Raw genomic sequence first — 16,305 nt, forward strand, 5'->3', positions numbered from 1 at the left:
TTGGCCAACCCAATAGTGTCATCTGTCATCCAGGGATGAGATGGGTATCCTTGGGGTTGGTGAGTGTCCCACCCTAGGAAGTGCTGAGCATGGTCTGCGCAATCAGTGATGGAATGTCTAGTAACCTCTAGTAGTCTGCTTCTATGACATACAATAAGGGCATTTCATAATGTTTACGATGTCCTTTTGGATGGTTTTACAAAAAAAAAAAATCATTCCTGGATTTATCAGCTTGGGAAGTTTATATTCTTGCATTTCAAATGCAAGCTGTAAAGCATTACCCTGCTGAAAAAATGGTTCTACTCAGCTGTAAAAAAAAAAACGAAAAAAAAAAAAGAAGATTTGGGGGAAAATAGCCATTCTCTAGTAGCTGACCATAACACATACACACATACACATATGTGTCTCTGAAGCCAGACAGACAGCGATTCAGCTTCCTCCTGTACCATTTACTAGCTCTGTCATTTTGGATGAGTGACTCTTCTTTAGATGGGGAGACTTATTCTTATGCAGGGTTTTTGTGAGGATAAAGTCAGCTTGAGTAAACTCCGGGAGTTGGTTATGGACAGGGAGGCCTGGCGTGCTGCAATTCATGGGTTCGCAAAGAGTTGGACACGACTGAGCGACTGAACTGAACTTAAAGTCGGATAATGTTGAAAAGCATCCAGCACGGACTCAGAAACAGTAGGCTTGCAATAAGCGATAGCTGTGAGACTTAACACATTCCACTGTGGTTGTGGCAGGAGGGCTCAGTAGTTGCAGCACATGGGCTTAGTTGCCCCGGGACATGTGGGATCTTAGTTCCCTGACCAATGAGTGAACCAGCACCCGCTGCATTGAAAGGTAGATTCTTAACAACTGAATCACCAGGGGAGTACCGATACATATGTTCTACCTTGATGTGGTCATGGTTTCAGGGGTATATAAATATGTTTAAAGATACCAAATTATATACTTAATAATGTGTGCATTTATTTGTCAAGTATACCTCCAGAAAGCTGTTTCAAGAGGAAGAGGAGCACAGAGATAAAGGAAAAGGAGAGGAGGTGGTAGGTTCTCTCCGTTTTGCCCCTACAGACCTGAATACCAAGGTCCGTAATAAGGCTGGTTCTGTGTCCCCCTGGTGGTCAGTGTCTGGGCCTGCTAGGTGGAGAAAGGATTGGCCTGGGACTCAGAAGGCCCACTTTCATTCACAAAGGCATCAGTTGTGCATTAATCTGCCCTCTGTTGGCCCCTGCTTCCCATTTATAACTTGGCCATATGGGTCCCTGCTTGCCTAGCCAACCTCAGCATCAGTTGGAAGATTACCTAACACACACCAGAGTACTTTGTGAACTGCGAGTGCAGGTCAAAGGGAGGAAGGCAGTGGGGTCTCAGGGAATGAGCCCCGACCTTCTCCCTAGCCCAGTCATGACAACAAACCCTACAATGTCACCTAGACTGTCAGTGGCCGCTGAGTTATTTGAGTTTTATATCTCTTGACTCACTGACCCCAGGTCCCTATACTGCACGTTTTCTCGTGTCCGCTAGCTGTAATTTATCCCGCTCTTCCTCTCAGAACTTAGACAGTCATGACTCCACTCAGAAGTCTAGCAAATGCGGGGACGGGACTTGCTGGCCCCTGTTGGCCTTTTGGCTTTTGCACTGCAGGATTCTATCACCTTCATGTTGAACTATTAGCCCACTTCAGTGACTCCAGATGGGGAGGAGACGGGGCCAGTGTCAGTTCTCACATCCCTGACCCTCAGTGATTTTGAAGCATCAGGGAAATGGGAACATCTACTACCTCCCCACCCCCGACCAACACACACACACACACACACACACACACACATCATGGATTTGCTTTTCCTCCAGTGCTCCTTACTTCATTTTTACTTTACTCTCCATAAACACCAAGTTAACATACATACCCCAGGTATCTTTTTAAGTCCATTCACTCCAAACCTATGACATTAATAGGTTAAAAATCTTACCTTCCAGAAAGATTGGTCGTCAAAATAGTGACTCTTGTGAGTTGATTTCCATATGTTGAGGTTTAAGAGCAAGCCTGTTTAAGTTCATAAATAAATGTTACACATTTACAGGATTGCATTTATCTCAAAGTTAATCAGACTATCATATCTCACCAATGATAACTCAACAGAAATCCTTTTATCTTGCACAACCGGGAGATAGACACACAGAAGCACCTTCCTTCCCAGACCTGTTTAATTAATTCTACAGAGATCTTTTAAAAGGAACTGGTAAGAACAATTATTTCCAAAGGATTAGATTACACTGAGAGGTATATGATAGTCATGGATCTAACACGCTTCCCAAGACAGAAGAAGGAGCCTGTTGGATAAAGCCCCACTTAAAGGCTGATTCATTTAAACACAAGAGCTACCATGGAGAGCGACTCAAACAGCCACCCTTGCAGGTTCATCCTCCCCAGTTCTAATAAAGTCCCAGTGACCTCAGCTCCAGATTCCACTGGTTAGGAAAGCAGGTAATAACATGTGCTTCTGTGCTTGTTCTTGTCAGCCATCCCACCTCTGCCCAGAGAGCTAGGGCCCTATGCATTGCCCCAGTTGCTCAAAGTGGAATTTCCAGTTAAAAAATCGTGCTTACCTTTCATGTGAAGCACGGAAATGCCACTGATAGACTTATCTGTGTGTTTTTGATGATGATCCATCCCAATGTATTAAATAGTAAGATTAACAAGAGTAGGCGTGTGCTCATTCACACTTGGCTCTCACAGTATGTGCCTTTAACTGATATTGGCATGGCGAGTGTAATCGACACACCTCATTTAGCTAGAATTACTCATAAATGAACCTCTGTTGCCTACATATATTTTTCAGATAGTTGAGGCTTACTCATCACTGATGAAAATCCATCTAAAATATATTTTCTTGCCTTGTGAGACAACACTGAACACATTTAGACTTTAAAAAAAAATTAGAGCTGTTGATAGGAATATCCATTTATCAAAGGTGCTGTATAACGTGGAGAAGGGCCACAGCTGCTGAAAGTTACTGGCCTGTTCTCTGGCAGCCCAAGCTTCTCATGTTCTTGTATCTGGTTTTAAGAATTTATTTTCTCCTGTTAGGCTCTTTGCTTTCACTGCTGACTTCTACCAGTGTGTCTTACCTCTGGAAATCTACCTCTAATCTGCTATTTTTAATCTGCCTGAACTGGGAAAACCCTTAACCATGCTTGATAAAATTGTTTCTTTTTATTTTCTCTCTCTCTCTCTCTTTTGGTTGTACCACACAGCATGTGAGATCCTACTTCCCTGACCAGGGATGGAACCTGTGCCCCCCTGGAGTGGGGGCACAGAGTCTTAACCGTTGGACCACCAGGGAAGTCACCAAGATTGTTTCTTACCTAAGTGCCTATAGGAGGGCTTCACAGAAAGGGGTCTCTTCATGGGTAAAAATGCTTGATTTTAGGGGGTCAATTTGGTGTCATCTTTGGCTTCCTGGAGGCCTCTTTCCCCTTACATTGTCCAAGTAAATTTTTTTTTTAATTTGGGAAGATATTAGGGAAGGTCTCTGTGGTGCACAGCACATGGAAGGCTGTGTTTCTTTTTCTGTTTTTGGCCAAGTGGCAAGCAGGATCTTAATTCCCCGACCAGGGACTGAACCTGTGATGCTGAAGTGGAAGTGTGGAGTCCTAACCACTGGACCACCAGGGAAATCCCGTCCAAGTACTTTTTAATCACCAGTTTCCTCAAGTAGAAAGCAACACGTAAAGATGAAAGCTCATTGTTCTTAACTCTTAAAGGGATAAAAGGAGTGTCTCTATGCTCTTTCTTGATCTCAGTGAGGCATGGGAAGCCTTCCCAGCTGCTTTACAAGACAGCACAACTCAGTGTCATTTTGTCTACACTGGCGACAGTGGTAAATGGCATGAGAGCCTAGGTGTAAGGCTGCCAAATACAATGCAGGATGCTCAGTTAATTCCGAATTCTGAGTTGGGTGCCTTGTGTTTTCACTTGTTAAACATCTGGCAACTCTCTTTAGGGTTGGACTGCGGTCCAACCACCAATAGAATGTAAACTTACGGCAGGAGGCCTTGTTCTCATCTGCATTTAATCAGTCATCTCAGACTCTGTTGAAAGCTGAGGCCCATTGGTACATTAAAGCAATTCTAGCCAATCTCATTCTCAAAAACTCCAGAAAGTACTTTCGGGACTTTCCTGGTAGTCCAATGGTTAAGACTCTGTGCTTCCAACGCACGGGATGTGGCTTCAATCCCTGGTCAGGGAACTAAGCTTCCCCATGCCATTGTTGTTCAGTCACTAAGTTGTGTCTGACTGTTTGTGACCCCACGGACTGCAGTATGCCAGGCTTTCCTCTCCTTCACTATTTCCCGAAGTTTGCCCAAACTCATGTCCATTGAGTCGGTGATGCCATCCAACCATGTCACGCGGCCCAAAAAAGTACTATCACACATGTTTTAGAGCTGAAAGGATGCCAAGTGATTAGTTACTATAATCCATCCTCTTTACAGAAAGCCAGCCAATGCCCAGAAAGAGTGAAGTGACATGGTCATACCATTCACCCAAGGTCACACCATTCTTTAGTGTCTGCTTTGGCCATTTTGTCTCTGATTTGGCATTCACTCCCTGCTTAGAGACACAATATGTGAGACACAATATGTCACTAGCTGTGAGAGTCTAACCAATAAAAGGTATTTACCTGTAGAGTAACAGTGAACAATTCTGGGCAGAATGCATGTTTTCCTCTTATGTATAAGTAAGACAGGCAAATTGATGTCTCCCTAAGATTCTTTTGGGACTTCCCTGGTGGTCCAGTGGCTAAGACTCTGCACTTCCAGTTTGATCCCTGGTCAGGGAACTAGATCCCACATGCCACCTGTGTTTTGGGGGCTTCCCTGGTGGCTCAGATGATAAAGAACCTGCCTGGAATGTGGGAGACCCGGGTTCAATCCCTAGGTCAGGAAGATCCCCTGGAGAAGGGAATGGCAACCCACTCCAGTGTTCTTGCCTGGAGAATTCCATGGACAGAGGAGCCTGGTGGGCTATAGTCCACAGGGTTGCAAAGATTTGGACATGACTGAGCGACTTTCCCACTCACACTCACAAGATTCTCTGCTCTTCTGTCACATTGCAGAAGTAAAAACATACTTCAGTCCTCTGCCTACAGATCTCTAATGGCCTCCCATCTTCAGAATGATCTGGCTCCTTGCTACCACTCTGTCTCCAACCCCTTCCCCTCTCCCATCTCTCCAGCCATATCAGCTACACTGACATCCTTGCTATTCCCCGAACAGGCAAAGGATGCTCCTGCCTCAGTGCCTCTGGCCTTGCTGTTCCTTTTCATGGAAAGTTCTTCTCCCAAATAAATACACGGTATGTCTCCCTCCTTCTTTGCAGTCAAGTCCTTGCTTAAAGGTCAACTTCTTAGTTAGGCCTTCCTTAGCACCCTTCCTAAAGAGCACCCCACCCTCACCGTGACTCTGCATTTCCCTACCCTGATTTATTTATCTTCATAGTGCTTATCACCATCTGATGTACCATATATTTTTCTGTTTATGGTGAAAGCTCCCTCCCTACCTAGAATATCAACTCAGTGTGACCAGGGAATTTGGTTTGTTCACTGCTGTGTCCCTAGTACCTGGTTTATTTGCTGAACAAAATAGCAGTGTAGGTGTTATCAGGGAATAAAAGGTAAGTACTGTAAGCATCAAGGTTTCCTTAGTCTTTGGTACAAAATTCAGTGAAATCACCAGTCCTGGGCTCAAGAGGCTACAGTGTCCAGGTCACCTCTGAGGGCCTTCCCAATTCTGAAATTTTGTGATTCTGTGTTCATTTGTATTTTTAAATCAAAATCTGAGCCCTTCACCCCATTTGGCTGGAGCTGAGCGGGGTGGGTTCATGGGGAAGGAGATGGGCACATAATGTCCAATCACGGAGCAGGTGCAATCTCGGCCCAGACCCTGTGCCCTGGACAATGGTGGAAGAAGGGTGGTCTCACACTGACCTGTCAAGAGACCAGAGATCACACTCATGACGATGGTGAAGCCCAGCGCCCCGAGGTTGATGAGTCCCTGGTAGTCGAGCCTAGAAATGACAAAGCAGAGGTGGTCACATTTGGGCATCAGGCTACAGAGGTCACTGGGGACCAAAAGGACTACGTGCATCAGTAGTGATGCTGTCAGGAAGGGCCACCAGGAGAACAAACGTCCCCTCCCCAGGCAGCACCTTCCCATCATTCTCCTGCAAAGCTGCTCAGACACGTAGAAGGGGAAGAAGGGATTTCAAGATCCTCTTGGGCTCTAGTTTATGGATAATGAACTAGACCAGAAGTCAGAAAACCCAAGTTCAAGTCCCAGCTCTGTCACTAGCTGTGTGACCTTAGGCACTTAACCTTGGAGTCCTGAGTTTCCTCATTAGGCAATTAAAGATAAAGGTTTTATGTCTATCAGGGCAAGAAAAAGAAAGGTTTTATGTCTATAAGGGCAAGATAGGGTACAACTTGGCGAGCAGACCCATCTCCCCTGCCCACCCACCTTGAACATACTTCCCTGTCTTCTCTCCTCCAAAGCAACCCTGAGGCGTCACTTTAAACTATTAAGCGGTGGGGTGGGGAGGGAGATAGGAGGTGGGTTCGGGATGGTGGGATACATGTACACCCATGGCTGATTCATGTCGATGTATGGCAAAAACCACTGCAGTACTGTAAGGTAATTAGCCTCCAATTAAAATAAATTAATTAATAATAAATAAATAAACTATTAAGCAGCCCTTGGAGGACATCTATGTGACCCTGTAGTAGGCAAAAATTTCTTAAACAGGACACGTAAGAACTCAACATAGAGGGAACAATGATACATTGAATAAATACATTGATAATACATTGATAAATAAATACATTGATACATAAAATAAAGAACGTCTGCTCATCAAAAGACATCATTAAGAAAGTGAAAAATAACCCACAAAATTGGAGAAGTACATATATCTTACAGTACATATATCTGACAAAAGACCTATATCCAGAATATTTAAAGAATTCCTAGAAATTAATAAGAAAAAGTCAGAACATACGACAGAAAAATAGGCAAAAGAAAGTGAACAGACATTTCAAAAGAGGAGGCATTCAAATGTCCAAAAAAGTCCTACGCTTGAGTAGTCATCAAGGAAATGAAAATTAAACAGTACGTTTGACGTCTAAATTATATATTAGGAAAAAATAAATAAATAAATAAATTATATATTAGGTAAAGGAAGCTCTCCACTTCCACTGTATAAACCACAATAGAAAACTGGAAGTATCCACTGAAGCAGATTGTATGAAAACTGTATCATCCAACAGCTCAACTTCTAGGCGTATACTCAACAGAAGTGCATTTGTAGGTTCAAAAAAAAGTGCTAGAACATTCATAACAACAATTCTAGCTCCAAACTAGAAACTACCCAAATGCTCATCGATAATGGATAAATTGTGCTGTGTTCATATAATGGAACTCAGTTCTACGTTTTCTTAAATTTTGTATTTGCCACTCATTTATTGCAGGGCCAAACTAAGTGTCCACATTGTTTACCTCCATCTCTCATAGTCAACTTTCATCACAAGCCCCCAGCTGCAAGTTCTAACATTTGTGTTTTCACTTTCAGCCTATAGGGGACATCCCTATGTGCCTCCCCTGCCGCTCTAGTCCTAAAGACATAGTCTCTGCTCCTTCTCTCTCTACTGCCTGGCCCCTGCACGTGTAAGCTTTCACGTGTCCCATGGTGGTATGTCTCATTTCCAGGGCGATCGGAACATTGACGTTTCCGTTCAATGATGTTGAAACTCTCCCTGTCGTCGTTCAGTTGCCTTTGTCAATTAAGCCCAAGCACAAATCAATGCTATATTCCAATGAAAATGAACAATCTACAGAGGTGCTCAGTGACATGGATGAACCTCACAACTTCAAAGTTGAGTAGCCAAGAAGCCAAGAAGAACACAAGAGCAGACCTCCTGTATGATTTGTCCTTTAAATGGACAAAAACAGGCAAGACTGCTTGCTGCTCTTAGAAGTCAGGTTAATGGTTGCCCTGAGACAGGACACAGAGTTCTGTGTGCTGGTTATCGGGCGTGTCAGAAGTCATCGAGTGGTACTCCTATGACATATTTTTTTTTTTCCTATGACATATTTTTAAAAATTTTTGTTTATTTATTTTGGCTGTGCTGGGGCTTTGGTGCTACGTGGGCTTTTCTCTAGTTGTAGGGAGTGGAGGCTACTCTCCGGTTGCCGTATGAAACCGTGGGCTTCTCATAGCAGTGGCTTCTCTTTTTGCGGAGCACAGGCTTCAGAGCACTGGCTTAATAGCCGTGGAGAACAGGCTTAGTCATTCTGTGCCATGTGGGATCTTCCCGGACCAGGGATGGAGCCTGTGTTTCCTGCATTGGCAGGTGGATTCTTTACCACTGGACCATCAGGGAAGCCAACCCTTATGATACTTGACTATTCTGGAAGTAGATTTTGTATTACAAGAAAAAAGTTTCTTAAAAAAGTAGTAAGTGGTAGAATAAAAGTGAAACGCGAAAGTCACTCAGTCGTGTCGACTCTTTGCGACCCCATGGAGTAGTCCATGGAATTCTTCAGGCCAGAATACTGGAGTGAGTAGCCATTCCTTTCTCTGGGTGATCTTCCTGACCCAGGAATCGAACCAGGGTCTCCTGCACTGCACCTAGAATAAAGGCTAAACCCAAATCTGCTACTTTCAACCCAAATTCCCTCTCTGCCATCTGAGAGTAGAAATGGATGAGGTAGAAACGGCTGTGTTAACATTCCCCACACGGGGTGGGCTCCTTGTTCCAGGGCTTCAGCCTCTACGGTTTACCTTCTGATTTTAGGTGATCCTCAGAGCAGGCCTGTGAGAAAGTTCCTCTTTCACAAACGGGAGGTGCAGGTTAGGAAAGAGAACCAAGGGTCCCATTGCCGTGTGACTTGGAATGGGTGTTTCTAGGGATTCAAACCAGGCAGTTCTGTCTACCCACAAAAGTGGCCAAATTTCAGTATTGGTGGGCTCCCTTCTCAGATTTGGCCAGATCTGCATTCCAGGGATACTATTATTTATTTGTTTATTTATTTATGGCTGCACTGGGTCTTCATTGCTGAGTGTGGGCTTTATCTAGTTGTGACCAGCGGGGGCTACTCTCTAGTTGCAGTATTCAGGCTTCTCATTGCAGTGGCTTCTCTTGTGGCTGAGCACAGGCTCTAGAATGCAAGGCTTCAGCAGTTGTAGCTCCTGGGCTCTAGAGCACAGACTCAGTAGTTTGGCGCTCCGGCTTAGTGACCACCCAGCATGTGGATTTTATCTCCTGCCTTGGAAGGCTGATTCTTTACCCCTGGACCACCAGGGAAGTCCCAGGGATACTATTTTGTTTTTAATATTTTTCTTTAAAGTGAAGTCGTTCAGTCGTGTCCGACTCTTTGCAACCCCATGGACTATAGCCTACGAGGCTCCTCTGTCCATAGGATTTTCCAGGCAAGCGTACTGGAGTGGGTTGCCACTTCCTTCTCCAGGGGATCTTCCCGACCCAGGGATCGAACCTAGGTCTTCCGCGTTGCAGGCAGACGCTTTACCATCTGAGCCACCAGGGAAGCCCATATATTTTTCTTTAAGTAAACTTAAAAAAAAAAATTTAAATAAATCTAATTAAAAGGAACTTTGTGTCACTAGCTTAAATGGAAGAGAAATAGGAGGTAACCAAGAGAGAGTGGAAAAAAAAAATATTGCTTTAATCTGCTCTAGATGCAGCAGCCGGGGCAAATCTCAGACTGAGGTTTCCTCTGCTGTTGTTCAAGTTGGAGGTCAGCGAGGGTGGGAAGAGTGTGGAGACACTCAGACCTAAGGGGAGCCTTTTCCCTGATGTAATCAACAGATTTCACGAGAACTGCAAAACGGCACCTGCACTGTGTGATCCGGTGCTCTTTACGTGTGTCTTCACGCCACTTAAAATCCCACAGTTTGTGAAAAACGCTCCATCCAGGCTCCAAGCACAGCATCTGACTCATTTACATTCACTCACCCGAATAGGGAAATGGGCAAATACTGTTCGTGGAATAAATGAAAAGTCATTCTTTGGAATGACATGTCTGATGACACAGAGCTACTAAAGCAGTTGATCCACACTTCCTGGGAAGTGCTCTGACAACCAGTTCAGTCCTCTCGCCATCTTTCCAATAAGTCCAGATGCCCTTCTTATGGAGGCAGCAGCATCAGTAACTATCCTAAAGAAAGTGGCCGTGTGTTGAGTGTTTACTACATGCCAAGCACTGTCCTGAGCCCTTTCTTGTAAGAAAGTGAAAGTGTCAGTTGCTCAGTGGTGTCCAACTCTTTGTGACCCCATGGACTGTAGCCCACCAGGCTCCTCTGTCCACGGAACTCTCCAGACAAGAATACTGGAGTGAGTTGCCATTTCCTCCTGGCAACTCACTGGGATTGAACCCAAGTCTTCTACATTGTAGGCAGATTTTTTACTGTCTGAGCCACTAGGGAAGCCTTGAGCCCTTTCTCGTATGTTGCTGAATCTTCACAGCAGCCCTGGGACGTGCATCTTATCACCCTATTTTACAGATAGAAAGCTGAGACTTTAGAAAGAGTTTGAATACCATGCCCAAAGTCACACAACTGTTAAGTGTGACCTTGCTCTATTTGTCCCCAAAGCCTGTGCCTTTACCTCCAGCAGACCAGAAGCCACCCCGAGAGAGGTCATTGCTGTCACTGTGCCCTTCTTTTGCCAAGTTCCTGCAGAGGAGGGAAGACTATACTTGGTCCTCAGCTGTCTCATCCTGATGAGACCTGACTCGCAGACGGCGCTGGAGTCAGGCTCACGCGGATGCACAGGACGACAGCTCTCATTTCCTCGCAACTCCATGTGTGGGACTGTCACTTTGGTGGCTTGAAATCGGCCACGGTGAGAGTACTGGCACCAGAGAAACCAGCAAATGCTCTAAGTCAGGGCTTTGTTTCACTAGACAGACAGTGGTTAATCCTTTAGCAGCGGATTGGTGGCTTGTTTCGCTTTGTTTCTATTTTTTGCTACAGGCCAATAGTGCTCAAACTTCAACTTGCAGGAGAAGCACCTATAGGACCTGAGAAAACAGACTGCTGGGTCCCGCCGCCAGGTTTCTAATTATGTGGCTCTGGGGTAGGGGAGGATTTGCATTTTTAACAAGACCCAGGAGATACTGTTGCTGTTGAGAACTACTGTTCTGGGAGAGCCAGAGAATCACAGAATTCGGGGAAGGGGAGGGCAAGTAATCCAGAAGTTCCAGGTCAGCTGCCCAGGAGCAGAATTTGGCCTACACATTGTTTCTAATGGGGGCATTTCCCTGTAGCTCAGATGGTAAAGAATCTGCTTGCAATGCAGGAGACCCAGGTTGGATTCCTGGGTCAGGAAGATCCCCTGGAGAAGGAAATGGCAACCCACTCCAGTATCCTTGCCTGGAGAATTTCATGGACAGAGGAGCCTGGCAGGCTATATAGTCCATGGGGTCGCAAAGAGTTGGACACAACTGAAGTGACTTAGCACTCACGTGTTTCTAATGATTTTGAATCTTTTGCCAATCCTTGGGGGAGTAGGTGCATAACTCTGGATTTCTGCCTTCTTTTAAAAAGTCATTAGATCTGGCAATACTGATCCCGAGTCTCTGGATGGTTTAAGTTGCCTGGCACTGAAGAACAAATGCCCATGGTTTCCTCCCCCTGCTGGTCTCATTTTTAACCTTACCTGTCTGGCCCCAGTAGGCATCTGAATGTAGGGCCCTGCTAGATCAACCTGTCATTTTACAGAGGGGGACTCAGGGCCCTGGAGAGAGGAAAGAGATTGCCGACAGTCACACAGTTATTAAAACAGCGGCAGGAACATCTTTGGAGTCCGTTACTGAGATGCCTTGCTTCACATATACCATCCTCTCCTCATCTCCAAATGGGATCCTCCTCATCCCTAAGTAGCTCAAGGATGTGGGTCTCATTTGCTCATAGATGATTCCTATAATTTGGGGCTATGGTTGTCTCTGTTGTTGGAATTTTAAGGGACCTAGCTCTCTATGATTTCTGAGATGCTTCCAAACACAATTTCTCATCACCCACCACTGGCGCTCACCACCTCTACAGCCAGCTTCCAGCCACGTGACTTCAGACAGCTAACTGCCCCAAAGTATCATTTCTTAGGGACAGCTAATAACACCTCACCAGGTAGTTGTGAGGATTAAATAAGATGATGCACCTAATGATTTTAGCTTAATGTCTAGTACTTAGAAAGCAGTCAATAAGTAGTACTGATTGTCATCAGTAATTTTACTGTTGTTATCACTATATGAGTTCATCTGGAAAAATCTATTCCTGTATCATGCCCAAGTCACTCTTTCATTATGTGTGAGCCACATTCAGAAGACAAACAACTTCCAAAAAAAACAAACAAAACAAAACCAGAAAGCAAGAACAAGAAGATAAACAACTTTCAGAAAGCTATGGTCAGAGTTCTGATCATTGCTGTCTATTGCCTGGGGGGCATGGGACCTGAATCTGGTCCAGGGACTCACATTCCCACCTCACAATTGAGACATTAACCACACCCTCTCCCTCTCTGGGTCTCAGGGCTGAGCAGTATTCAGCATTTTCCTACATGAACATATCACATATCAAATCCTCTTAACCACGCAGTGCCTAGCTTCCAACACCCCTATGCAGGGAAGTACTGTCATTATCTTCATTTGTCGTGGGGCGACAGAGGCTCAGAGAGGTTAGGTAGCAGGCCCAGGTCAAGAGCTCATGGTTATTTCACCAACGCTTAAACCACCAGGGGCCGAAAAATGGACTCGGTTTGGGCCTGACTGCCTCCTCTGTCTACATTTGGGGAGGCCCCAGGACTATTAGCTTTTCCTCTCACTTAAGCTAACTGCTTTAGAAAGAAGTGACCTGGGCAAGTGATAAGTCCATACAAGGTGGAGGCTGGGCAGAATTTTGGAATAAATTGGCCAACAGACATTCACTGAGGCCTTCTGACTCCCTGGCCCTGAATGTATGCCCCTCACCCCCAGCCAAGGACTCTGGGCACACTCCTTCCTGAGGTGGATGGGGTGATGGGGGCTGAGCCAAGTGACTCACGTGGGCTTAGTAGTTTCCTCAAGAAGCTCCATCAACACAATGTTGACGATCCCTCCGAGCAGACCCGGCAAGCCAAAGGTGTAGTGCACGCCGTAGGTGTCATGGAGTTGCACCGTTCGCTGAAGACACGCCTGGGGATAAACACCATCAGCAGCAGAGCTACATGTGGGACTGCTACACCTTCCCCACCCTTTCCCAGACCCTTGGTATCCAGGGCATCCAGGGCATCCAGGGGGGTGGGCACTAGGGCTCAACTAAATAAGTGCTTCTCAGATTTGCATGTGTACTCACAGTATCTGGGCAGCTCATCCAAATGCAGGGTTGGATTTAGTAGGTCTGGGGCCTGTGATTCTACATTTCTAACAAAGTCCCGGGTGATACCAGTGCAGCTGGCCATGGTCCACACTGCTCACATTTGGGGCTGTGTTGGGGGAGCTCAGTTGGTAAAGAATCTGCCTGCAATGAAGGAGACCCCGGCTCGATTCCTGGGTCAGGAAGAACCCCTGGAGAAGGCGTAGGCTACCCACTCCAGTATTCTTGGGCTTCCCTTGTGGCTCAGCTTGTAAAGAATCACCTCCAACGCCGGAGACCTAGGTTCGATCCCTGGGTTGGAAAGATCCCCTGGAGAAGGGAATGGCTACCCACTCCAGTGTTCTGGACTGGAGAATTCCGTGGACTGTATAGTCCATGGGGTCGCAAAGAGTCGGTCACGACTGAGCAACTTTCACTTTCACTTTCTTTCACTGGGGGGCCCTCCTGTGCATTATAGGAGGTTTAGCAGCATCCCTGGCCTATACCCTCTAGATGCCAGAAGCAGCCCTCTCCCAGGTATATCCACCAAAACTGTCTCCAGACATTGTCCATGTCCCCAGGGGTTGATTGAAACCTACTGGTCCAGCCCAAACTTAACTCCATCCGAGAGACTACATGGCTGATTGAAAGGTAAGAAGCTGACCACTCCACTAGAGTCCCAGTCAGCATTCCTTCCATTTCATCACTTGGCCTCCCAGATGGCCGTGAGCCAACAGATGTGGATGCCAATGCAAATTAAAATATATATGTGTTTATTTGGCTGTGTTGGGTTTTAGTTCCAGCACACAGGATTTTCCATTGTGGCACATGGACATCAGTGGTGTGCAGGTTCAGTAGTGACACACACAGGCTTAGTTGCCCTGCAGCATATGGGATCTTAGTTCTTGAACTCATGACCCGTGCATTGTAAGGTGGAATCTTAACCACTGGACCACCAGGAAAGTCCTCCAATGTAAATTTTATCAGGCTAGTTCCCTCCTCAGAATCCTCATTGTATTCAGATTAACAATTCAGACTCTTCAGCTCCCCCAGGAGGTGTTCCTAAGCATCAGCCATCTCTCAAGGCTCTGGTGAGAGACACACTCCATGATGAACTTCATGCTTCAGCCGAAAGAACATCTTTCTGTTACTTGGTTGGGCCACATGCTCTTCTCACCACTGAGCCTTTGAACACACTGTTTCTTCTGCCTGGAGGACATTTCCCACTTCTTTCCCAGGTGAATATTAGTTCTCTGTCAATGCTTAGCTGGGATATCCTCTGCCCTAGGAAGCATTTCCTGACCCATCTCAGGCCAGCTTAGATGTGCTCTAGTAGCAGTTCTTACACTGTGCTGTGTTTATTTATCCATTTTCTTCACTACACTATAGCTTGGGCCACAGAATGACTGTTAAATGTGTTGAGCAAATGAATGAAAAAAAATCAGTGAATCACCTTTGAATCCTTCCCCTGGTGATAGAATCAAGCTACCTGAGACACAGAGAAAATGACAGACACTGAGCCTGATGATAACTCGTGATACACGATTTTTGGCCACAGCTTATAGCTTGTGGGATCTTAGCTCCCCAACCAGGGATTGAACCAGGCCCTCGGCAGTGAAAGTTCAGAGTCTGAACCACTGGACTTCTAGGAAATTCCTGTGATACATGTTTGGCTGTGCACGTCTTACTTTCATCAGAGGGCCTCAAAGTCAGAGGAGATAAAAGATGTGTGTTTCCACTTCAAAGATGAAAAAGAGACTGCCCCATCTGTGGTCAGATTGAGTTGTTGGTAAATTCTTCCCTACTTGGGATTGAAACTGTCTCCCTGAATGTCCATGGTTCATTCAAATTCAGCTTCTTGTGTCAACCAAGAATCTATTCCTTCTTCCTCCATCAAGTCTTCAAACCTATGAAGATTTGTTGCTCTTAAATATTTCTCTTAGAAGTGTGTTGTAACAAATGGGCTATGATGGAGCATTGTGATCTTATCTGTTGAATATTGAAGGAGGATAAATCCATCTGCTTAGAAGAAGAACTAAACAATCAGAAGTGAAGATGACCTGGATAATCAACCCAGCATCCCTCTTTTGGGTGCTGCCTTTCCCACCCCCCTTCACATGGTTCATGGACAAAAGCCATAAATGTATCATGTGCCCTATCTCCCATCCCTGCCAAAGATGGGCACATTATCCAAGTTAGACCAACGAATCCCTTCTCCAAAGAACTTGCAATTTGTACCAAGAAATTTCACCTGGTTGCCTTCTTGAAGAGAAAGATGACATTCCACCATGTGGAGTAGAAGAGGAAGGAAGAGTGAAAAGAAAACAGGTGTTCAGGAAAAGCAAAAAAGGAAGAGCAGGAGCTTCTTGGGCTCCCCACAACACTACCATCCCTGGTGCCAGTCATTCCTGGGCTCCCAGCAGCATTCCTGGACTTGGGCTCAGTGGTGTCCCAGTAGCCTTATAACAAATCCCCCTTATTCCTGAGCAAGCTTGAATAAGTTCTGTTACTTGCTCCTCAGATCTTAGCTAAAGCACCATCCAACTTGGACGGGTCCCTCACCCAAGCTCTGAAGCTAAATTGAGAAGCTGCCAACCAGTGCCTAATGCAGCCCATGGCAATACGTGATGACCCACCATGGTCTAGGGACCTGGACCTTGGCATAAGGCCAAAGCAGTAGGTATTAGTTGCCCAGCTCCTTACCTGCACGTATTTGACTCCCCCGATGGAGATCACCCCAGCCACAAATCCCAGCACCATGGCAAGCCAAGGAGAATGGATCAGGTGAGAAGGGGCGCCCACAACCACACCTCCTGCCAGCACTGCATTGTGGATGTGAGTCTGCAAAGGAATAGCTTGTGGGTGAATGAAGTAAGCTAGAGGACAGCATCTCTCTA

General features: G+C 45.7%; 1 protein-coding gene across 1 annotated transcript in view; it reads right to left on the reverse strand.

Moving 5' to 3' along the window:
- Window positions 1-16,305, reverse strand: part of RHCE (Rh blood group CcEe antigens) — a 39,136-nt gene that overhangs the window by 452 nt on the left and 22,379 nt on the right. The window contains exons 6-9 of the mRNA XM_043909280.1: window positions 16,112-16,249; window positions 13,118-13,248; window positions 5,994-6,073; window positions 1,977-2,050 (exon numbers count right to left, since the gene is read on the reverse strand). Of these exons, the coding sequence (XP_043765215.1) occupies window positions 1,977-2,050; window positions 5,994-6,073; window positions 13,118-13,248; window positions 16,112-16,249 (423 nt within the window). The remainder of the gene's footprint in view (window positions 1-1,976; window positions 2,051-5,993; window positions 6,074-13,117; window positions 13,249-16,111; window positions 16,250-16,305) is intronic.

The sequence above is a fragment of the Cervus elaphus genome, chromosome 8, assembly GCF_910594005.1.
Source record: "Cervus elaphus chromosome 8, mCerEla1.1, whole genome shotgun sequence".
Lineage (NCBI taxonomy): Eukaryota > Metazoa > Chordata > Mammalia > Artiodactyla > Cervidae > Cervus > Cervus elaphus.